The sequence below is a fragment of the Nycticebus coucang genome, chromosome 10, assembly GCF_027406575.1.
Source record: "Nycticebus coucang isolate mNycCou1 chromosome 10, mNycCou1.pri, whole genome shotgun sequence".
Lineage (NCBI taxonomy): Eukaryota > Metazoa > Chordata > Mammalia > Primates > Lorisidae > Nycticebus > Nycticebus coucang.
This window is the reverse complement of record NC_069789.1, coordinates 46585901-46611333: the sequence shown is the minus strand read 5'-3', so window position 1 is coordinate 46611333 and position 25433 is coordinate 46585901. Positions and strand designations below refer to the sequence as shown.

The 25433-nt window shown below is 35.0% G+C and overlaps 1 protein-coding gene across 4 annotated transcripts in view; it reads left to right on the top strand.

Moving 5' to 3' along the window:
* Positions 1 to 25433, top strand: part of KCNK2 (potassium two pore domain channel subfamily K member 2) — a 240850-nt gene that overhangs the window by 111555 nt on the left and 103862 nt on the right. For all 4 annotated transcript variants that reach the window (XM_053607780.1, XM_053607781.1, XM_053607779.1 and 1 more), the window contains exon 3: positions 20483 to 20600. In XM_053607780.1, coding sequence (XP_053463755.1) covers positions 20483 to 20600 — 118 coding nt within the window. The remainder of the gene's footprint in view (positions 1 to 20482; positions 20601 to 25433) is intronic.

Below are 25433 nucleotides of genomic sequence, written 5' to 3'. Positions count from 1 at the left end.
CTTAATTAAAATTGTAAATGATGTTATTTTATAATAATGATATCGTTCCTGAGGCACATTTTTCTTGGACAATTATACTATACTATTACGCAAATAAGTATTTTTTGATAGGACAAGAACTCCTGCTTTATTCTTCACTGCTCAGTATCTCACAATCACATTATTCTTGTGCATGTGTGTGTGTGTTTTATTCCCTGTAATTTTTCCCTGATGCAAGATTAAATTGCTTCAGATAAGCCTTCTTGATAGGGACCTAATGAGATTCCTTTCTTCTAGAAGAAGAAAATAATCTAATCGTATAGATAAGTCCCATTGGGTTGTGTGTCTTTGTGTGTAAAAGAAAATGAAAAGAATAAGCAAAAACGGCAACTATGTCTGAAAGGCTGAAGACTGTAAAAAAGCACCAGAAAAAATTTGTCACCATGTATTTTGAAGGAATTGCATGTAACATCCTAAAGGATAAATTCATTGAACTTGGAGCCTGAGATCTACAGTAGATCCTGCTTAGTCAAACTCCATCATTGTGGAGCTGAGAAAATAAACATTTTGATCATTTTCTTAACAGCATACTACTAGTCAGGGATAGAACAAACACTGGATTCAAAGCTTTTCAAACGTTTTTGTCCCTAATTTCTCCTTTTATGTCTTTTTCTTTCTCTTATAAATACCACCAGTTTTTTTAGGATCAGAGCTACTTTTTCTAACACTCATTTTTTTGAAGTAAGTAATCCATATATTAATATTTTATTCTTTGCCCTCTAGAGTAACGGTCTGCCCCAAACTTCTTACAGGTGGGACTCACTGTTTTGCTTTCATCATCTGTTTTCTTGCCTGTTTCCTTGCCTGTTTCCTTCTATACATTGCTGAGTGAAGCAGTGAAAATCTCAGAATTTTAAGATGATGGAGAATCCTCCCGAATATTGAGGAAAATAAAAGTTGGTACTGTCTTTCTATAAAGACAGTATCTCATCCCCAAAATGACCAAGTGAAGTTTATAAATGGACTTTCAAAACAAATTAAAGGATGGTAAATCCAAAATTCATTAGTAAAAAGAAGTAAGATGATGTAGAATTTTTTTATTATTTTATGTGGTCAAAAAATGAAAATTCCTTGAATTAAACAAATATTTATTAAATGTTTTTTGAGTGCCTGCTGTATACTAGCAACCCATGGATCCTGGGGATCTTTTTCCTCCTCAAATTGTATTTTATTAGACACATTATTTCATAACCTGATTGTCTCCTTTGGCAATATTTCTTGGACATATGTCCATAATTTTAACTATTGATTTATAGAATACTTTTTAAAGGCTTTATCGTGTGCAGTTTTATGGATATACCATAATCTTTTAAAACTATTCTATGTCAGATACTTACTATTTTATTTTAAATTGTGGTAAAAAGTATATAACAAGAGATCTATTAACAGATTTTAAGTGTGCAATACAGTGTATTGTTGACTACATGCACATTATTTATTGTACGGCAGATCTCTAGAACTTTTTCCTCTTGCTTGACTAAAGCTCTACCTCTTCTGAGCAGCGATTCTCACATCGTCCCCACCCCACAGCTCCCAGCAACCACTGTTCTACTTTCTGCTTCTATGAGTTTGACCACTTTAGATACCTCATCTAAGTGGAAACATACTGTATTTTTCCTTATGTGATTGGCTTACCTAGTACAATGTCCTCAAGATTCATCCATGTTGTAGCATGTGACAAGGTTTCCTTCTTTTTAAGGCTGGATAATATACCATTTTATGTATATACCACATTTATTTTTTATTCATTCATATGTTAATAGACATTTAGATTATCTCTGTCTCTTAAGTATTGTGAATTATGCTGCAGTTAACGTGGGAAAGCAAACATTATTTGATATCCTGTTTTAAATTCTTTCAAATAAATACCTAGAAGTGCCGTTGCTGGATTATATGGTAGGTCTGTTTTTAATTTTTTTGGTGAACCTCCTTGCTGTTTTCCATACTAGCTGCACTATTTTACTTTCTCACCAACTGCACACAAGGATTCCAGTTTGTCCACATTTTCACCAATATTTATTTTCTGAGTTTTGATGATAGTCATCCTACAGGGTGTGTGTGAAGTAGTATCTCATTGTGGGGTTTGGTTTTCTTTGTTTTTGAGACAGAATCTTACTCTGTTGCCCCAGGCTAGAGTGCCATGATGTTGTAGCTTACAGTAATCTCCAACTTCTGGGCTCTAGCGATCCTCCTGCCTCAGCCTTCCGAGTGGCTGGAGCTACAGTGCCTGCCGTGATGCCCAGCTAATTTTTCTGTGGTTTTTTTTTTTTTTTTTTTTTGGTAGAGACAAGGTCTCACTCTTGCTCAGGCTGGTCTCAAACTCCTGAGCTTAAGCAGTCCACCTATGTTGGCCTCCCAGGGTGCTAGGGTTACAAGTGTGAGCCACCACGTCCAGCCTCATTATAGGTTTGATTTGTATCTTCCTGATAATTAGTGATGTTGAGCATCTTTTCATATACCTATGTTATGTCAATCTCTGTGTCTTACTTGGAGAACTATTTTCTTTTTTCTTTTTGCTACTGAGTTGTGTGGGTTCTATGTATATTTTGGAAATTAATCCCTTATCAGTACAGTTGGCCCTCATATCTAAATCAATCCATTCATGGATTCAAGTATTCAACCAAGTATGGATCAAAAATATTTGAGAAAAATACAAATTAAAAGTATAACAATTAAAAATAATACAAATAAAAACAAATACAGTATAATTATTTACATAGCATTCATATTCTATTAGGCGTTATAAGCAATCTATAGATAATTTAAATGATATTTGTAGGCTATATGCAAATACTGTATCATTTTATATAAGGGATTTGGACATGTACAGATTTTTGTACCTGTTGGTTCTGAAACCAACCCTCTTGGATGCTCATGTATATATGAGTGCATATATATTTACCTGTATGTACATATTTATATATACATAGACATTTGCATATAAATACATACATATATATTTTTATATATTCATATATACATTCCACAGGTTGCCTTTTTAATTTGTTGATTGTTCCTTGCTGCACAGAAACATTTTAGTTTGATACAATCTCACTTGTCTGTTTTTGTTTTTGTTGCCTGGGCTTTTGGGGTCATAGCAAAGAAGTCATTACCAAGACCAATGTTACCAAGTTTTCCCCTATATTTCCTTTTAAGAATTTCATGCTTTCACATCTTATGTTTAAGTTTCTAATGCATTTCAACTTGATTTTTGTGTGCGGTGTAAGGTAAGGGTCCAATTTTATTCTTTTGCACCTGCATATCTGGTTTTTCCAAAATTATTTGTTGAAGAGACTCTCTTTCCTCTTTTGTGTAGTCTTGACACCCTTGTTGGAGACCATTTGACCATGTATGTGTGGTTTTCTCTTGGCTCTTACTCTGTTCCATTGATCCATACATTTGTCTGTATGTCAGAGCATATAGGGTTTTTTGTTTGTTTTTTGTTTTACAAATGTCTTTCATAATAGCCGGGTGTTGTGGAAGGCGCCTGTAGTCCCAGCTACTCGGGAGGCTGAGGCAAGAGAATCGCTTAAGCCCAGGAGTTGGAGGTTGCTGTGAGCTGTGGGAGGCCACGGCACTCTACCGAGGGCCATGAAGTGAGACTCTATCTCTACAAAAAAAAAAAAAGAAATGTCTTTCACATTTTCTTCTCCCAAACATTCTTTTCTAAAAAAATGATTTTTAATAGGCTATTTTTAGAGCACTTTTGGGATCACAGCTAAATTGAGCAGAAGATGAAGAGATTTCTCAAATATCCTGCCCCCGTATAACCATAGCTTCCTCCATTTCAGCCTCCCCCATCAGAGTGGTGCCTGGGTTAGAACTGATGACCCTACACTGACTGACACCCTGTTATCACCAAAAGTCCACTGTTAACATTATGGTTCATTTTGGTGTTGTACATTTTATGGGCTTGGACAAATGTATATAGAGTAGTTTTACTGACTTACAGTATACAGAGTAGTTTTACTGCCCTAACAATCCTCCATGCTCTTCCTATTTCTCTCTTTCAACACTGTAACTCCTGACACCCATGGTCTTTTACTGTCTCCTACAGTTTTGACTTTTCCAGAATGTGATATATTTGGAATTATATAGCTTGTAGGCTTTTCAGATTGGCTTCTTTTGCTTAAAATATGCTTTTAAGTTTCCTGAATGTCTTTTCCTGGCTTGCTAGCTCATTTCTTTTTAGCCCTGAATAGTGTTTTACCTTTTTTTTTTTTTTTTGACGTACTACAATTTATCCATTCCTCTATAAGATGAAAGACAGCTTGGTTGCTTCCACATCTTGGCAATTAATTATGAACAAAGTTGCTGTAAACATCTGTTTGTGGGTTTTTGTGCAGACATTAAGTTTTCATGTCCTTTGGGTAAATATCAAGGAGCAAGATTACTGGATCACATGGTAAAAGTATGTCTTAATTTTTTAAGTAATTGCCTGTCTCCCAAAATGCTTGTACCATTTTGCCTTCCCACCAGCCATGAGTTCCTGTTGCTCCACATCCTCACCAGCATTTGGTATTGCTAGTGTTGTTGATTTTGGCCCTTCTAATAAGTGTGAAGGTTTCTCATTGTTATAATTTGCATTTCCCTGATGACATATGGTATGGAACATCTTTTCATATGCTTAACTGTACTGTTTTGATTATTTTATCTTTGTAATGTATTTTGGAAGTTAGGAATTATGAGGCGTTTAGCTTTATTCTTCTTTCTCAAGATTGTTTTAGCTATTTATGGTCCTTTGTAGTTCCGTATGAATTTTAGAATTGTTTTTCTGTTTAGGTGAAAAAATGCCTTTGTATTTTGATTGGCATTGAATCTGTTGATTACCTTAGGTACTATGGATATTTTAACAGTATTAAATCTTTCAATCCATGAACACAGGTGTCTGTCCATTTATTTGTGTCTTCTTTAATTTTGTTCATGAATGTTTTGTAATTTTCATTGTATAAGTGTTTTACCTCCTTGGGTAAGTTTATTCCTAAACATTCTATTATTTTTGATGCTACTGTAAGTGAAATTGGTTTCTTATCATTTATTTTGGGTAGTTAACTGTTAGCAATACAATGGGTTTTTGTATGTTGATTTTGTATCCTGCAACTTTACTGAATTTGTTTTTTATTCTAAGAGTTCTCTTTTTTGGTGGAGTCTTTAGGGTTTTCTACATAAGGGTTTTTTGGTGGAGTCTTTAGGGCATGCATATCATCTGAGAGCAAAGATAATTTCACTTCTTCCTTTCTGATTTGGATGTGTTTTGTTTTTTTTCTACTTGCCTAATTGCTCTACCTTGGATTTCTAGTACTTTTTAAATATACGTGGTGAGAACCTATCTCCTTGCTTTGTTCCTAATCATAGAGAAAACACTTTTAGTTTTTGCTGTTGAGTAAAATATTATCGGTGGGCTTTTATATAAGACCTTGATTATGTTACAGATACTCATTCACTTGATGGTGTCTCATAGATCACTAGACTTTCATCATTCTTTTTCTCTTTTTTACTGGATAATATCAAATAAACTGTGTTTGAATTTACTGACTTTTTTCCCTGCTGTTTAATCAAGTCTGCTATTGAACCCTTTAGCAAATTTTTCAACTCAAATTATTCTAATCCTCAGCTCCAAAATTTGTTTCATTCTTGTTTATGGTTTTTATCTCTTTATTCATACTCTCAGTTTGTTCATGCGTCATTTTTCTTAGGTCATTAAGCATCTTTGTGTAGTTATTTTGAAATTTTTTTCAGGTACTCCACATGCCTCTGTTTCTTTAGGATCAGTTTCTGGAGATTTATTTTGTTCCTTCTGTTGTGCTGTGTTTCCCTGTTTCTCTAGATGTCTCGTAACTTTCATGATGGGATCTGTATATTAAAAAACAAAACAAACCCCCAAAACTCAGCCTCCTCACCCAGTCTCTAAAGACTATGTTCATACAGGAAAAAACATTTCCCAATCAGCCCAGTTAGAGATTCTGAGGGCCTCACAAACATTTTAGTGTACATGAATGCATGTTTTCTGGGCTTGTGCATCTAAGTTACCAATTGGAGGGATTTGCTCATTTCATTTTTTCAAGAGCTTCCAATCCCCTGCTCCCTCTGGTGTCTATCTGTGGTACTGCAGGACCTCTCAAGCTATCATACGCTGTCCAATCTCTTTTGTTTTTAGTGGCCCTCAGGTTTCTAAAGTATAGCAGGTCCTGTCTGCTGAGTTAAGGAAGACAGAACCTAGTCCCTTGAGCAGACCCTTGAAAAATCTGTATGTTGGGCATGTATTTTAGTCTTCTGTTTACCTCCCTAGGAAGAATCCGGGTGCTGGGAGTTTTTTTCCCTACTGTCCCACACTGAGCTGGGGGTGGGGTGAGGTCTATGGCTAGTGAGTGATATGAAGTTTCCTACTAGCTTAGCCAGGGGTGCAAGGCCTCTTAGTTTCTGGATTTCTCATAAAGGGAATTGTTCCATGTATTATTGTTGAATCCTCATCTCTATGAGAAGAAAAAAAGTCTGGGGCTTCCTGTTCCACCATCTTGCTGATGCCATCTCCCTTCAGAATAAGGGCTGTAAAGCTATATGGAACTCAGATAAGGTTCTCAAAATACAGAAGCAACAAATAAGTAAACTAATAAGTATTTAAGTTAATTTCAAGTCATTCAAGTGTGTTGAAAAAATAATATACTTTGTGATGGAGAGTCTCTGTCTAAGCTAACTACATTGGCAGGTCAGGTAATTTAACTATTTTAGCATAGAGCTGAAAAATAATAGTCAGCTATATACAACATGTGAATAAAAGAAAAGGCATTTCATGTAAAGAGGAGAGTAAATGCAAAGGCTCAGATGCAGGCACATTCTTGGCAAAGAGGCCACCTGTTTAGAGAAGACAATTTGAGTGCAGATTTGTATGAAAATAGACTAGAGAGATAACAGGGGCCTAGTTTCTGTAAGAGATCTTGGATTCCATTTTATGCCAGTTGAAAAACCACAAAAAGACTTTGAGCAGAGCCAGAGATGTGATCTGGCTTATAACTTAAAGATATCACTGTGGTAGTCCTGTGTGGTGTCGAACATAGGGGAACAAAAATGGGAGTCTTCTGCAGGAACCCAGCGGGGCGATGGTGGGAGCCTGAGTAGAGACAAATGCAGTGGATGTAATGAGATACGGTCAAATCTGGGATAAAGCCAACAGGATTTGATGTGATCAAAGATGATTCACAGTTTTTTTGAGTTCAAGGAACGGGAGAAATAAAGTTGTTTTTAGTTAAAGAGATGAGAAAAATTCAGTTGGAGCAGATTTTGAGGAAGAGCTTGAGTTCATTGGCACGCGGTCATCAGTTTGAATTATCTTTCAGGCATCTGAGGCAGGGACCAGTGCAGGATGAATACATTTGGATTTATCAACCTGTCAATAATATTTAAGGCCTTGAGTTTAAATGAAATCACCTAGGTTGGAAGGAGAACAGAATCATGGCTTAAATGGGAGACAGAAAAGTCAGGGAGGTGGGAGGAAATGTGGAGTGTAGTGTTCTGTGAGCCAGATGATGAGGGGTGTGTAAGATCAGAGAGAGTAGTTTTGTCAACACTACTGTCAAGTCTAACTCTTTGTCATGGAGTGTAACATACAATAAGTATGGGCATGTGTCACAAATGACATACTGGTTAAAGATGGACCACATATACCATGTTGTATTATGGAGCTGAAAAATTCCTCTCTCTTAGTAACATTATACCATCACAATGTTTTAGGGCAATGCATTACTCTCACGTTTGGTGATGCTGGTATCAACCTACTGCACTTCCAGTCATATAAAAGTCTAGCAGGTACAGTTACGTATAGTACATAATGCTGGATAATGATAATAAACAACTGTGTTACTGGGTTATGGATTTCCTATATTATACTTTTATTATTATTTCAGAATGTATCATTTCTACCTGTATTTAAAAAAGTTAATTGTAAAACAGCCCCAGTCAGTTCCCTCAGAAGGTAGCCCAGAAGGCATCTTTATCACAGGGGCTTACAGCTCCATCTGTGTTTTGACCCCTAAAATCCTTCCAGCGAGACAAGAGGTGGAGGTGTGAGTGGTAATAATGGTCTTGATTTTGTGTAGGCCTAAGCTAATGTGTCTGTATCTTCATTTGGGGGTTGGGGGGTGGAGTGTAGCTTAAAAAGTAAAAAATTCAAAAACTGTTTAAAATAGAGAAAGCTTATAAAATATGGGTATAAAGAAAGAAAATATTTTTGTACAGCTGCACGATGTTTTTTATTTTAAGCTAAATGTTATTATGAAGGTCAAAAAGTTTAAAATAATTAAAAGGTTTATAAAGTAAAAGGGTACAGTAAACTAGGGTTAATTTATTATTAAAGAAAGAAAAATATTTTTAATAAATGTAGCATAGCCTAAGTGCGCAGTGTTTATAAAGTTCACGGTAGTGTCCAGTGATGGCCAAGGCCTTTGCATTCACACACCACTCACTCACCGACTCATCCAGAGAAACTTAGTTCAGCAAGCTCCACTAAGTAAATGCTCTGTACAGATGCACCATTTATTATCTTTTATTCCACAATATTACGGTAACTTTTCTATGTTTATTTTGTTTATATGCACAAATACTGTGTTACAATTTCTTGTAATAATCAGTACAGTAACCTGCTGTACAAGTGTATAGCCCTGGAGCAATAAGCTATTCCGTGTAGCCATACCCATGTGTGTAGAAGGCTATACCATCTAGATTTGTGTAAGTACCCTCTGTGACACTTACATAATGATGAAATTGCCTAAGGATTCATTTCTCAGAACACATCCCTGTCATTCTTTAAGTGATGTATGGTTATTCTATCAGTTCATGATAACTATTTTATGTCTATTCAGAAACCAGAAAGCACAGCATATGCCACCAATAGTCATGAAGCAGTTAGCATTATGCTAAATCAATAGGTTATATGCAACCCAAGCATAAATAAGACATAGTCTGGTGACTATTTGAGGTATATCCAACACATGTGGATCAAATAAAGATCATGTTTCACCAGCTTCAAAACTATGAATATGTTCTTTAACAAAATTCACTTATGAATGTATTTAATGGGGAACTTTCAAAGTGTTTTCACACAGAAATAACATTGCAAATGATAACCACAGTACAATTTCTGTAAGTTGACCGCTCAAGGGATTGTAACCAATTTTTCGGCATATGGAGGTGGTCGACAAAAGGAATTAGGCCTACTGTACTGATACACCCATGTGGTGCAGGTCTAGTCTCTGAAAATTAGGTCAACTTGAGGCGGTGGTCAATGTAGGGAGGTGGTCATGTGTGGAAATTCTACTATATCCAAAGCTAGGCAACCACAGGTGTAATATCGCTGAGCCATAATAGTAAGACATGAAACCAGTTTGCTAAGTTATTATAGTTTTTACTCATTTTAACCTAGGAATTCACTTAGCCTTTCCATGCCTGAGTTTTGTGGAACAATAATATGCATTTGATTCCTTTTATGTGATATGATATAGATAATAAGAGGTGATTGGTGAGCCCCTCAGGTCTTGCACATCTGGTTCCAAATAGTTAACTTAAAGAGAGGTAGCTGTCCAGAGGACATCCCACAGACAGTGATTAAAAATGAAACGTGAGGTTCAAGTGTATTCAGTCATCTAATGCCATAATCTTTCCCTTCCATGCCTCCTCTGGATTCTTAAGAGAGTAGACTTTGCTTTATTGTGACACTTTATTCCCCTCTTCCCACCCAGCTTAAATGTTTCCAGCTTGTTTTATCAGCATAAACACATTCTTGGGTGGGTGGGTATTAGGAGGATAGGAGAAGTGAAGGTCACTGAGGTTGTGTGGCCCAGCATGATATCCCCACAGGCGTTAGACCTGTCCTCCACTAGACACTGCCCTGACAAGCGCTTGTGTGTATTCTGGGCCTCTGAGCAGAGAACTCTCACCAGCCTCAGGCTTATGTGAATTTGGGGTCATCTTCCCTGTCCCAGGGTGCTGGGCTCTGAAACGCTCTTGAGATTGGTATTCTGGTGCGAATGAAGATGAACAATGCCGCATATGTGGGTGACTCATGGAGAAAACTTGAGGAGAGGAGCCAGGCTCGTTTGCAGCACTGATGGCTGTGGTGTGACACTCTCATGTCAGCTTAACGGGTGCCTGAGGGAAGGATTTAATTGCATTTTTCTGTAATAACTACTGGACAGGTGTCAAAGGGTAGTTCTGTTGTTTGAATTGGCTCAAAAAAGTGCAAAAGATTCAAGGTTCCTGTTTCTCAACACAATGGATCTCAATCAATTCACTATTTGCTGAAACGGGTGAGTGTCTGGGTGTGTAACTAAGAAAGGCAGAGGAAATGTGGAGAAAAACTAAGAAGCTAAGAGAGAATGAGTATGAATCACTATGTTTTGGGAAGTTATTCATATTTTATTTTTGCTGTCTCGGTTTTGTGAGATTGAGCCAGGAAACATAAACATATTACAGCAGTTTTGCAAGACTTCTGTTTCTCTGTATAATGTTAGCAAGTCATTAATAAACTTCCTTGGGTGCCTATTAAGAAATGTTACCTGTGACCTGAAAGCACAGACATTTCTTGTAGGCTTATTAATGGCAATGAGTCAACTCTGTTGGAGTGAAAAATACACATTTTATGGGGCCTGAAACAGGATCTGTCTATCAAAATAATATTAGAATGTTTTAGTATAGTGGTGTTTTGCCTTTATTGATGACTAATTTAGGTTGTAGGAAGTTTGATTTATTTAAATACAAATTAGGTTGACTATTCCCTCTGGAGTGTGAGTGTGTGTGTGTGTGTGTGTGTGTGTGTGTGTGTACAGAGCTTGAGATTTTTAATCCTTGTTATATTTTTTTAGCCACATATGCAGGAAGGTCCGAAAAAATACCTTCATTTATAAAACTAGAATTAAAAAATTACCTTTCTGTGGAAACCTAAATAATTTTCTTAACTGTTTCCCCTGTGTTTACTTTTCTATAGGTGTAAAACACTTTATTTTTGCTTAAACTCATATCCATTCTGGAAATAGAGGCTTACGTGTACTGGGAAATCAAATAAGTAGAGACTGGTGACTTTCTATTGGAAAAAGCTAATAGAATTTCCAAATTTATAAACCTTATAGATGCATGTAATTGATGGTGTAAAATATCCTTTGTCGTATTTTAGCCTATTTTTTTCTCATCACTTTAGAAATTCAGGCCTTAAAAACGTAGTGTGCGGATCAATGTTGGTTATTGTGGCACTCGGTAGGCAAAACGGTATAAAAATACTGTCTGAGGTTCTGCCTCCCTGATCTCAGTCTCCCGCCTACTCAAATCCTATTTTAAGGACAAGCTCTCCTAACTTCCTAGGTAAAGAAACTATAACTTGTTAAGTTCCTCCCTTATTCTTCTAGAACTGTCTCTTTGCTAACTGATCGACCTTGACCCATTTGTTTCTTTTTGACTTCTCTCTCCTGCTCTCCATTTTCCTTTTCTTTCATTCATCTTTTCACACACACACCCCCACTCATGCTGAGATGGGGGTGGAAGGTGGCCAGAACATAGACAAAAATTAATATTTCCTTAAAATATAATTCCATACAATCTGGAATTGAGGAAGCTACCTGGAAAATGCTCATGGGGAAACGCAGCATGGTGCGCTGTGCTGGCTTCCCGTGTATGTTTCCTGCTCCTTCAGAGCTGCACAGACTGGAGGGTTTGGATCATGTTTTGCATTTTCTACACACCCCTGTGCTGGTTTCATTCAGGCGCAAAGAATAAAAGAATTTCATTGTTTCAAGTTCAGTGCCTGCAGGGTGTATAAATCCTCTCTGTAAAAACTCAGCTAATGGTCACTTGCTCTTGAATACCATTAGACACATTTGTTTAATGATAGAAGAACAGTTATGTAAACTATGGTGTTAAGAGTAGCTACCCAATGAGATGTCCTAGTCATTAACAATGATGCTTACAAAGATTTCGAAACACCTTGGAACATGCTTATATTATTTGAAAATCGGTGATGACGGATTTAATGTTACAACTGTTAAAAAAAATTGAATAAATGCACGTTGCAAAAAACTGTTTTAGAGACTGTGAGTGATATTTTTCTTTGGCATTATTTTTACAAATTTCTAATAATATGTATGTTATTTTTATGACTAAAAGACATCTTACAAAGTAGATACAACCAGGAAAAATAACTCTAATACCCGACAGTTTGCCTCTTGCTGTCCGGCTTTTAAGGATATGCGCCTCTGACTTGGCTGCTTTCTGCTTTGCATTTCAAGCTTTTGTTTCTACTAATAGAAAATAAATTTACACGTTCAAAAGAGCAAGAGAAAAGCTGTGCACTTCATTAGTCTGTATAAAAATAGCTTCGACATGCAATTGCATGATCCCTAAATAGAAGGAGAGAGGGAGAAGGTGAGCGAGATGTTTACTTTAGATGTGATTTCTAAAGTCTGGTGTGCAGAAACTGCTTTCTGTAGGAAATACTGTTCTTTTCAAGTTACAAGAATTAGTTTTGCTTTTTATAAAAGGACGCTTTGTTATAAGACGTTTCTAGTTAATGTGTGGTTAGACTTAGGTCGTGTCTTACTTAGAAACACAATCAAGGGTCTCGAAAGCCTTTTTTAAGAAAACATGAAATGTATTTTTACTCAATTCCCCCCAAAATAAACAGCATATTAAAAATACTATTGCACATTATCTTTCTTACAGAATATATTTCCAATATACCTTGGAAATATGCTTCTTCACGAGTGTCTAAATATAGTACGATTTGATCACCTGTGCTTTGTATAAAATAGAGAAAAGTATTGTTCCACCTTTTTTCTCCACATGAAATAAGAAATACATTTTTTTTATAAAAGGAAAGGATTATGGATGTATTTGTCTATCCTTATAACAGTTCATTTCACTGTGGGATGTAAGTTTGGGATTTCTGTTTCATTTTGGAATTTATGCAGATGCCTCTGTTTTTCCTAGACAAAAGGCAAAATAAGTGCCATTTCCATGTAAATAGAGAATTTCTGAAAAAAACAAATTTCGTGAAATAAGCCACAAGTTCATTTATCTAAGGAGAGGCTAGAACTTATATTAGTCTGGAGTATTTGATATAAAATCATATACATACTCATTTACAGATACAAAGTGTCATCATCTTACATATTCGATATTACCTCTGGATTTCTCAAATACGTGCAAAAGTTGAACACAGCTTGAGTTTCCGACAGGGATTCAATAGTAAGTCCGTATTTTCTCAGAATAACATTTTCAGTAATATAGGGTTTAACTGTACTATGTAGTTATCCTTCACTGTAGAAATGTAAAAAGATCCTAACAACATGATTTGCTGCTAACCGTTTCCTGCTCATAGGAATTACCTTTAATTATGCAGGAATAAAAATCACACTGCAATGAAATTTAGTAGGTTACTACACACCATTCATGAAGACATAAATACTATTCTTTTGCATGCTGATATTAAATTGTCATTTTGTAGGACAAAAATGCTCCAATATTAGCAGTTTTATGTGGCTCAACCTAGTGTCACCATTAACGGAAAGCTTCTCCTGGTATATTCACGAGGGCCAATGTGCTAATGTCATGTGTTTCTCAAAACGTTGTTTGCTCCCTTGGTGCATGATTGATGGTCTGAAATGATACTCTGACAGAAACATAATCTCATGCAAACAAGCCAATGGCATGCCTTTAGTTTTGGGAATATCATTAAAGGACAAAAGGGGAAGAAGTGGGTCTGGTTCTGGGGCTTCCTCCCAGGAGTGCAAAGGGATGTGTCCTGGGATGGTTTTGTATGTAAAGACAGCTGTCAGAACAGAATGTGATCTATATATGATTAAGATTGCTACATGTCACTGACATCAGAGGAGGCGCTTCTTATGTAAATGGTGTCCATAAATAACATTCCAGACCTACAAGGCTAGTAAGTAAAAAAAAAAAAAAACTAGGAAAGGGATGATCCACTGTGATTCTTCATTGATTCAAACAGGGCAATCAAGGTAGCCGAGGCTCCACCACTGCTGTATGTGAATTCTGAACTGACAAGAGAAAGGGCCATTTGAGATACTGTCTGGTTTTATCAGAGGACTTTTCAAAGCAGTCTACGCCATCTGGAATTAGGTAATCCTAGTGCCGGCACGTAGCCAGAGGTTAAGAATGAGAGGCAGGAGGATCCTGCAGCCTTTGGCAACAGTACTCATATGTGATCAGGTCTTCTTGATGGGTGATGATTACTTTCACGGTGTATCCATAAATCGCAACGATGCCTAGCATTATCTTCCCAGAACGTCTGCTGGCAATGAGAGCATCATGCATTATTTTGCTTTTGTTATCATGCATGCTTTAAGTTTTTCAGAATAATCTTTCTTATGTGGTTGAAGTAATCAGATGGAGTGTTGTGAATGTGTATGATTCTTTCTCCAAGGAGTAGCTTCCTGTCAGAGTGGAACTGGTTCTCTCACAAGGAAATAGTGGCAAATAAAAACCTATAATTGCACCTAACAGAAAGTTGGCAAAAGAAGACTTATGTTACTCTTGAAGGAATTGTGTAATTATACACAGACCAGTACAATTAAAACTAGATTTGGCCATTGTACCAATTTATTGGAAGCAGTGTCTTTTTTTTAGAAGAAAAATTGAGAATAATCTTAAATATCCAGCTGAAAGAAGTAATCATTGAACCAGTTATACATATATTGTTGGTATAACCCAGTTAGGTGTTAACACCTTAGACGTGAAGTTCAGAAACTTTTCTATAACTTAAAAATGTTCCAACACCTGAAAGTGTTCAAATTATTCATATCATTCCACTTCTAGGATTATAAGTCTGGTAGCATATTTTAATGAAATGCTATTGTGATATTAGTAGAGAAGGATGAATTTGTAGAAAGCATTCACAAGATTGTATATTTTTTTGATGAAGATGAACATCTGAATATGGGAAAACAGAACATCTGGTGTCACTTGTATTTTAAGATTCACAATGTAACCGACTAAGAAAACAACACGTTCTTCAGGGTTTCCTGAGGTTGCTCAATTTCTAGTATCTTTTCATTCGTGAAAAAAATAGCAATTTTAGTACTTTATAGCACATGGAAAGTGGTCTCTTGGTATTGTACCCATGAATATTTTCATGATTATCACCATTGACTTGAATTCCAAGTCTGTACTAGTCCCATGTAATTACAGATGAGTGTGTCTGATCAATGTTTGGTGTGAATGCTGAGGATAGTTCCAAAATAGCAGATGTGTAGAGGTATCAACTTTTAGAACTCAAGAATGCACAAATTCACAGTAAAATGTGGTGAACTTTGATTCTAAAAGCCATCATTGTCTTGGAAATCAAGATTTTCTATAATTGTCCTTATGAGTAATTATCTTTATCATCTGTATAAGTTTTTTTAGAGCTCTCTTTTTTGAATTTAATCCTATACTTTTAACCAAAATCGTGTATTCAATTTCTTTTCCTTAGTGTACATATTACGCCTGTTTACAAACAAAAGAACGAAATTAAGTATGAATCCAATCAAGATTATCTTTATCTCTTTTGTATTAAGTTTGGAAGCCCTTTCCTAATGAACACTTCAGGTAATTGTAGATAGGGTGGCCATAAAGTTCATGTTTAATTAAATATGTAACTATTAAATATTTACAACTATAAAGTGCACACAAACTTTATGGCACCCTGTATTAGGATAAAGTACATAGGATCTTACATTCTTTCATCTTAGCCTAAATAATCCAACTTATTCATAAGTTGTCAACATGATTTGATTGTCCATAGAAGTTGGCTTTGAATGGAAAAGTGAATTTTTTTATCTATTAAATGATCATTTTATTTTAGCCACTTACTATGGTACATCCTGAAACAGTTCTTATGAAGGCATTTATTAAATTCTCTGATGACCTGAACTGAGGTTGAAATTGCAGAAATTCTTAGCTCTATGTCAATGAGTTCGAAAAGACATCCAATTTCCTGTGGATGTCAACCAAGAGACCTTATACAAAAACATAAAATAGATTTACAAGAATATTCTACAGAAAAGACATCTCTTACTGATTTGACCTACTCTTAGTACTATCTCAAGCCTTTATTTCAGTAATCATAGCTCTGTGATAAGTATTTACAACTCACCCATGGCCAGACACAACTATTTTGATTATAAGTTCACATTAGCTTCTTTTGAATTTCAATCATTTGTAGACCTTAACCCAGTGCTTGAGTGACATTGTACTTCATCATTGACAAGAAAAAGAATAAGCTGAAGTCATGGTGCTGGCCATGAAGGCTGCAGTCAAGTTGGAGGAAATAGCTTTCTCTTGTCAGCAAAATAATTAATTTTATTTAATAGAGTAGAATATGAAGACTTGCCTTATCTTTTCTCATTTATAACCGATGTCACCTATATTTTTATTTTGTTGTTGCTTCCCCATTGGCTAGCACCATAAAAAATTGAAAAATATAAAAGTTTACTTTAGAGATGATTATACTTTTTCTAAACCACTCTTCCATGATTTTTACTAGAACCTCGGTTTTTCCTGGGAATCACAAACCTAGAGGTCCTGTGCCCGTTGTGCTATGTTTCTGTGCACAGAGATCCCTGTGCCCCCTGTTTATTTACTGTGAGGCTATTCCTTCAGTGACTACAGAACAGTAACATTGTCTTAGGCAGCTCTTTCAGATTTAGGGAGCCTTGGATTCTTATTTTTTTATTATATTATTTTTTTTAGCTATATACATTATGAATTTACTAGAGTATATGAACAGATAGCTTTTTATTTGATTTATTCTAAAATAAAATCACCTTGCATTTCTTCACTTTTTACATCCCCTAAATCCCTTGCATGTTTATTGCTACTTTAAAATATTCTCCAAAGATATTTTTAGTTTTCTAAAGTTTTATTTATCTGTCCTTCTTATTTGCTTGTTCTCAAAATGTATTTAATTAAATGCCATTTTCTGGCCCACAGTTATGTATTTAATGATAAAACATTCAAACAATTGGGGATTTTATATGACAAAAATAAAGAATCTGCTCTTACTAATTTTATTTAACATTGCTTTGAAAATCTTGACCAATGCAATGACAGATGAAAAGTAATAAAGCACAGCTTTTGAAAGATATGATAAAACGCTAACTTACTTTGGTTTTTCAGGTAGAATACAAAATCAAACAAAGTATTTAGTTCAGTGTAGAGCAATGATTCTCACTCTGAGATCCCCTCAGAGGTTTGTTAAGATCAAAGCTATTTTCTTTTCTTTCTTTTTTTTTTTTAGGATTCCCGAAATGTAAATTGTTTTTCAAAGCTATTTTCTTAATATTACTAAGATATTTTTATCTTTTCCATTGCTATTATTTTATTAGTGTACAGTGGAGTTTTCCAGAGGCTCTGTGATGTGATATCCCAACAGATTACATGCAGAAGCATACAGGGTGGATAAAAGTTCTTGTGCAAGTTAAAATAGTGTAATATAGTAAATTGCACACAAACTTTATATCTACCCTGTATTTGTTAATTTTTGTTTATTTATTTTTTTGAGACACAGCCTTGTTTTGTCGCCCTTGGTAGAGTGCCGAAGCGTCACAGATCACAGCAACCTCAAACTCTTGGGGTCAAGTGATTCTCTTGCCTCACCTTCCCAACTAGCTGGGACTACAGGCACCCACCATAGCACCTGGCTACTTTTTAGAGACGGATTCTCACCCTTGCTCAGGCTGGTCTCAAACCTGTGAGCTCAGGCATCTACCTGCCTCGACCTCCCACACCCTGTATATTAAAATATAGCTGTTTTCTATTAAGCTCTACATTAAAGAGATTTATAAAATTACAAAACTGCTTCTCTTCTTACTATGTATTTTGTTTGTTTGGGAAAGCATAATTATTTATATTATTTATAAAAGTAGCTTATTTATGTTAACATATATGAGCATTATTTATATTATTTATAAAAGTAGTTTACTTATGTTATAAATTTATATTACTTATATTATTTATAAAAGTAGCTTACTTATGTTAACATATATGAGTTTCTTGTTTTTTATGTGAATTAATTGAAGATTTAAAATAGTGGAAATTCAAATACAGGGCATACCAGTAGTTATAACCTATAAAAACAAAAGTTTGTTGATACCTTCATTAAATTTTGAAGCTGTAAATGTGATTAAAAAAAATGTGAAAATTGCTGATATAGAGGATGAGCAATTTAAAGCAGACAAAAGTGAAATGTTTATGAATAACTGTATACATCTATATGGAACATATACAAACATTTCTATTTCAGTATATTATAAGGGACTAAATAAATAGAGATTCATACCATGTTCCATGGTAGAAATTTTGCCTTTTAGAATCATGTTTATTATCCCTAATTTATAGTTTTCAAATATATTTAACATGTTAAATCTATGAAAATTTCTTAGCTAAAAACTTAACTAAATTCTAAAGTTGATGTGTAAATAATGGCAGGAACTGAAGAAAACGTTATTTTAAAGAAGGAGAATGAAGGGACACTTGCCTTATATGGTATTAAAGTCAAAAAAAGAGTCAGATAAATAGAATGAATTAACTTTCTCAAAACTAGCTTTACTATATGCTGTGCATATGTGTGTATAAGTGCATATTTTCACTTAATATAGGATAAAGGAAGCATTGGTACTCATATTGTTCACAATAAGGGTAAGTGGAAGCGATTATTGTCAGTTCAGTAAAGTTAAATGTCATTGGAATTAGAGGTATTGCTAAGCATTTGTAAAGTGGGGAAAATTATAAATTCAGACAACCTTCTTAAATAATTGTTACTATACATCAAATGCTTTAAAATATTCATAATCTTTAATAAGGCAAATTAATTCCTAGCCTTCTCTCCTGCAGAGATATTCAGAAATGTGAAGATATTTATATGTAAATATGTTCACAACAGCATGTTTTATATTAATTCATATTTTAGAACAACATAAACACCTACATATTAGGGAATGATTAATATGGTAATGACAAGAAAAAACTGTCTGTATGTGGGATAATATTAAATAAGAACAGAGAATACAGCATTTCATCTGTCAAAGCCCAACTATGTAAAAACCGTATCAAGCTACTAGAAGTAGATGTCTTAATACATTAACAGGGCTGTCTCTGAGTTCTGGACTTAGAGTTTCTGTCCTTTTTTTGATGCCTTTCTATCTTTTCCTAATTTTTATTTACAAGGAATGTAAGTGAAAGCAAGGCCATTTAATTGACTTGACATGTAACCATTGAAGTTTTAATTTATAAACTAAGACAAATCAATCGAAGTATCATAGTTTTAAAATGAGACTTTATATTCTATTTCAGCTCTGAGTTGCCTGTTGTTTTTCATCCGCCCGTTAACTTCCTTGGGCAGCACTTCCATTTTAAGAGCGTACTTTGAACTCTATAATTTTAAACAAGTCACTTTTATTCTCTCTCTTTTTTTATTTATTATTATTTTTTATTTTTTGTAGAGACAGAGTCTCTCTCTTGATCTTTAATAATTTCCTTATCTATCAAATAACATTCTTTCTGATTCTAAATCTGGAAATTAAGTAATAAAGGATTCTAAAAGTCTATTTCCAACAGGAACATCTTCTCCTATCATCTTTCTCTCTTCTATTCTCCATTTTTTCCCCTAACATATTCTTTTTATCTTTTTGTGCTTCTCCTTCTCCAACCCCCCATCTTCCACATCGATGACTGATGAGGGATTATAATGTCATCTTTCTGTCTCTTACTTAGTACTACTTGAAGCAGTGTCCAGATGCTGGGGGTCTCTACATTACGCTAGTTGACACGGCACTGTTGACTGTCACCTACAGAGCTTTGATGGTTCTCATTACCATAGAATTTGTAAAAATCTGTAGCAGTTATAAGACATTAGATCTAAATGGACTGACATAAGAAGCTTGACAGTGAATTGCTATTGCCTTTTCCTTTTTATCTTAGCCTGTATTGTTGGGCTTTTTATTGATAGCTGCTATTTACAGTTACAGAGGCTTTGTGCATATGATTCATAGTACAAATGAACACCACTTTGGAAATATTTTGTTTCTGATGAAGCTGTTGTATCTTACTTAAACTATAGTTTGCAATCTGTGGTGCTTATTAAGAGAACATTATTATATTTAATTGTTAGTTCAAGCAGGTCACTAAATAGGTTGATGAATGACAATATGAGTGCAGATTGGTACAATATAAATATGTTAGGCTTCATACAGATCCATTCACTTGATATCACATCTGAGTTTCTTGTAATTTAACTGTTATTAAATTCTTAAGGTTTTAACCTATATTATACATTTGAAATGGAAAAGCAAAACTTCAGAATTGGTTTTCTTTGTCTAATTAGTCCTATGTGGGGTGGAATATATGCTATTTGATGCCTTCCTGTGATTCCTATGTACTGATAAATTTCTTTTTAAACTTGCAGCAAATAGTGGCAGCAATAAATGCAGGGATTATACCTTTAGGAAACACCTCCAATCAAATCAGTCACTGGGATTTGGGAAGTTCCTTCTTCTTTGCTGGCACTGTTATTACAACCATAGGTAGGAGACAACTTACTTTGTTTTTTATTTTGGTATAATATGTGAGCTAAAATCCATTTTGTATGAATTTTTTTTATACTTGGTCAAATGGTCCGCTTAAGGTAGAAAAGTAGATTATAGTAAATTGATTTTGAAAAGAGGGTTTAAGGGTTTACACAAAGGAATGAAGAAAATAAATCAGGTTGTTTCAGAATATTAAGTTTAAACTGTAGGGTGTCCCAAAGATTACCATACGTAGAACATTAACAGATTCATATGTTGTATTTTAAATAATTTTATATTTATATATCAATATGTAGGGAAATATTTTGTAAATAAAAGTACATTATTTTATACTTTAATTTGTAAATGAAGGTACATTTAGCAGCAATTTCCCATTTTCCCTATGGATGTATGTACATACATACTTTGGGACACTCTGAGTATATAAAACTTCGGAGCAGTTCAGCTCAGTTATTTAATGATAGTAACATTAAGAAATGGCTTGAAATGATGATTCCTTTGGGAAAGTAGTGTTATTTTCATGCATCTTTGATTCTTTAGTGTAGCAGAAAATGATTTGAATACTATTTAACATTCTTTTCATGAAGTTCTTATTCAATGTCGCTTTTTTCAATTTGTAAATTTTAACTCTCTATTTTAACACATTGTTCCTGTTACATGTTTGCCTCTTATGATTACTTCAGGGCTTGTTCTGCATACGTTATCTTTTACCAATAGCACAAATGTACAAAATATTAACACTGGAATGATGAGATTTCCTGTCATGGGACTGATCTAGGTTATGGGGTGAATTAAGATCCTTGAGGTTTCAATTTTGTTTTTTGATGTTATTGATAAATTAGGACATGTATGAAGCCATCATGTTGGTATTTTATATCAAAGTTTTAAATAGAAGAATGTGGAAAATTTATGGATGAACTCTCACTTACAATTTTCCCTTTTCAGAAATTTGTTGCCTTCTATCATTATATAAATTCACTGTAGTGCCTGTTTGTGCTGGATCACTTGCCGGTGAAGTAAATACCTTAGCATGTTGATTTTGGCCTTTGTTAAGAGGTCAAGAAACTGTGTGTATTCTTACATTTCCATCAGCTAGGTCAAAAGTTATGTGGCTGTGAAAATCTGGAAGAATGGCAACCTTGATTTCTGACCATAATAACAGGTTAAGTTTGGGGCTTAGACATCTTGGCCATTTCTACTATGGAAATAACTATTTATTGTGTAAACTACTTAGAGTCTGGAAGAAAAAAAAGCTCACAGACTGAGTGAGAATGGTTTGTTTCTGCCCAGTGAAAACTCAAAAGTCCAAGTTATAACTCATCATGACCACCACTAAATTATTTTGCAAGAGACTCAGTCATTATACAGACTTACTCTTGCATTGTGTGTTTATAAACAGTCTCAGTTGTTGAATCCCCAAATACAGTAAGTTTTGCAGACATATACTTCAACACATGAAAAAAAAAATAAGCCATTATTACCAGCCTCACCCCTAATTACAGCCATTAAGCACAGTAGCTGATTATTTAAGGTTGTTTAGGTTGCTGCCAGACAGCCCAAATCTCCTACTGTTCTATCTCAGGCTTTAGTCTTATGTGGCTTAAGTCAGTCTGGGTCATCCTCATGGGGGCCTTTTCCTATATGATCTTTTACTCCCTAGGTCAAGAACATGTTCTCTTATAACTGGGGTACTGGAACCAGGAATATGAGCCAAACACTTGTGTGGGTTAAAATCATCCTTTATTTACCAAGATTCAGAATCTCAGGGAGATGGGTAGATCATTGAAAAGCTTACCTTACTCTGAGACAGTTTTACAGAGTCCTTATACCCTCCCCCAGTTACTATCTTTAGCTATACATACATCATCCAGCGCTGTAATCTCTTGCGGAAGGACTCAGTGTTTGCTACTTTCCTGTATATGTTTTTTTTTTTTTTTTTTTTTCCTTCAACCCAGGGTCGCTTGATGGCCTTCACAGTGTTGGAACCAGGGGAGGACTGGCTGATGGGACTGACTGATAACTACTCAGATCTTTAAGTAACGTTTACAGCTAAAGGGGGAGGGAGTTGAGGCTGTTTCTCCTCTTATGCGCTGACCTTGGGAGAAGGTGGTCTTATGATGTAGGGCAGGGTAAAAACTTTGGCCTCTTTCATAAGTGCCCATTTGGGATCCAAATCATTTCATAATATCCAAAATATGATTATTAATATTACTAATGATAAACTTGTATGAGTTTTGCAGAATTTCTTTACAATCATAGAAATTATGGCCTTTTGTATTAGATACATTTAAAAGTCATTTTAAGATCACATTAGAACTTGAGAGAGTTTTGGAAAATAAATTTCAGTGCCTTTTATAGGGTGCCTGGTACAGGCAGTGCTTTATGGGATTGTGCTGACCACAGTTGTCCCTTCAATTTAATCAATTTTTCTAAGAGGAAAACATGATCCTTGTTATTCATAGGAAATATGCCCAAGGGAAATTTAGTTATACAAAATGATATATCTAAATTTAAGAACTAATTTTAGAATATCACTTCATATACCTACTCTTTCCAAAATCATACTCTTGCAAACCTTTCACAAATTCCATTCCATAGTGGCATAGACTAATCCATCCTTGGCTATTTATTCTTTTTCTCTCATATCCCTTCCTATTCCATCCACCAGCTCTGTTGGCTCTTCTTTTAAAGTAATTCCATGCTTTTCACCATTCAAGGTGCCACCATTTGGGTCCAAAGTAGGGTTGTCTCATGTCAGCATCATTGCAGAAAACTTTCCCTCCAAACTCTTCTATGGTTTCCAACTCAATCAGAGCAAAAACCATCATCACTTGCCTGTCTCTCCTAGTAAGATGCAAGTTCTATAAGGTTAGATATTTTAATCTGTTTGGGTCTTTTCTGTATACTCCCAGGAGGTACTGGGAGTGCATAATAGTTATTTTGGAATTAAAAACACATAGACATTCTAAGTGGTATGAACTATGGCTAATTGTGAATTACATAGCATAAATTGATACCTGTGATACTAAATTCTTTAGCTCTTTCGATTCAGATTTCAGATTTCATACCAGCTTGTTTATTTGTTCATTTATTTATTCAACAAATAATAAAACACTATTGCTCTGTTGCTGTAAAGATAAAAGATAAATTCCTTAACCCTAAGTCTGGAAGAACAGTGGAGATACTATATATTAATACATACAGTGTAGTGGGCCAGGTGCTATGAATTAAGAGCATTTAATGGTGATGTACAGGAACAGCATGGTACAGATATTAGGGAGAAGAAGAGATGGGGAATACTCCATTTTCTTGGCAGATATTGTCCCATTTGAGACTGGAAAGAATTAGGAATTTTTCAGGTGAATAAATTTAGAAAGGGACTATTCCAGGCATTGGGAGCAGATATGGAAAAGAATGTGGTAGGGTTGGGAGGTAAGAGACAGTCTGGTTAGGTGCTGCCCTTTATCTAGAATGGTTTTTTGCATTTGGAGCAATTCATCCTCAAGATCATGTGAATCAATTAGTCAACATAAGCACCCCCTGCCCTCTGTGCTACTCTGCCATGGCCAGCATAAGGAGGTAAGGACACAGTCCCTGCTTGCAATCTCATTTGGGAGATAAAATTGGCTCATATGCAATAACTGAAGAATAACAAAAGTAGACCTTGTATAACTGAATGTTATGTGGAACAATGGTTTAAATGCTGTAAGATTTGAGAAAAAAAGAATGAGTATGCTAGAACAGAGAGGAGAGTCTTTTTTTTTCCAGAATGGTTTTCTTTTGGCTTTTTATTTTTTTATTAAATCATAACTGTGTACATTAATGCATTTATGGGGTACAATGTGCTGATTTTATATACAATTTGGAATGCTTACATCAAACTGGTTAACATGACCTTCACCTCACTTACTTATTTGTTGTGTTGCAAGGGTATATGTCAGAGAGGAAAGTCTTAAGGGAGAAAGTTGGATTTGAACTCTGCTTTAAAGAAAATGTTTTGTTTTGTTTTGTTTTGTTGGGGGAAGAGGTCCAGTCTGTGTCATGACTAAGCAAAAATACTGAACTTCATTTATTTTGGGGATGGAAAGGTAAGTTTTTGAGTAGACAAGAGGAATTATTTAAAGGCGTAGTGATAAATATTGTTGACTCCTTTAGATGGAAAGAATGCAGTTGAATATAATTCCATTTTTGAGGACCTATCAGAGTAAGACAGAACATGGACTTTTTCAGGAAAGTGAAGTGAAAGCTTCAAAGTGCCATTGGAAGATGCATTTGTAAGGAAGAGGGTAAATGGAAATGAACAGGTTATCAGGGTGAGCCTTTGGGAGGCATAGCAGTGGGCATGGGAGAGGGATGTGAGCATTAACTGGGATGATGGAGTTGGTGGTAAAAGATGAGAGGAAAACAAAATGTTGAAATAATTAGATGTAAGAATCAACAGGCCTCGGTGATTAATAGAATGAACAGAGAAGTCAAAATGTAGAAAGTGAAATGAATATTTAGGCAAAAGGCTTATAATTCATAGACAGTGCTAGTTGATCTTATTTTGAGAAAGGAGTAAAAATATAACTGAGATTTTATATAAACATTGTATTATTTTGGATGTTGCATTTTAGTGGTCCCCTACCACTCGCCTTTAATTTTTGTTTGTTTCTTTATTCTTTAATTCAACCTAACTAGGAATACAAAATAGGTAGACTCCCTCTTGAATCTATTATTGGGTTGAAGAAACCAACAACCAATCACTTCATTAAAAAAAGAAAGATTACAGTAAATACTACAAAAGAAGCTCACTTGAAATAATAGAGTTAGATGATGGAGCCAGAGCAG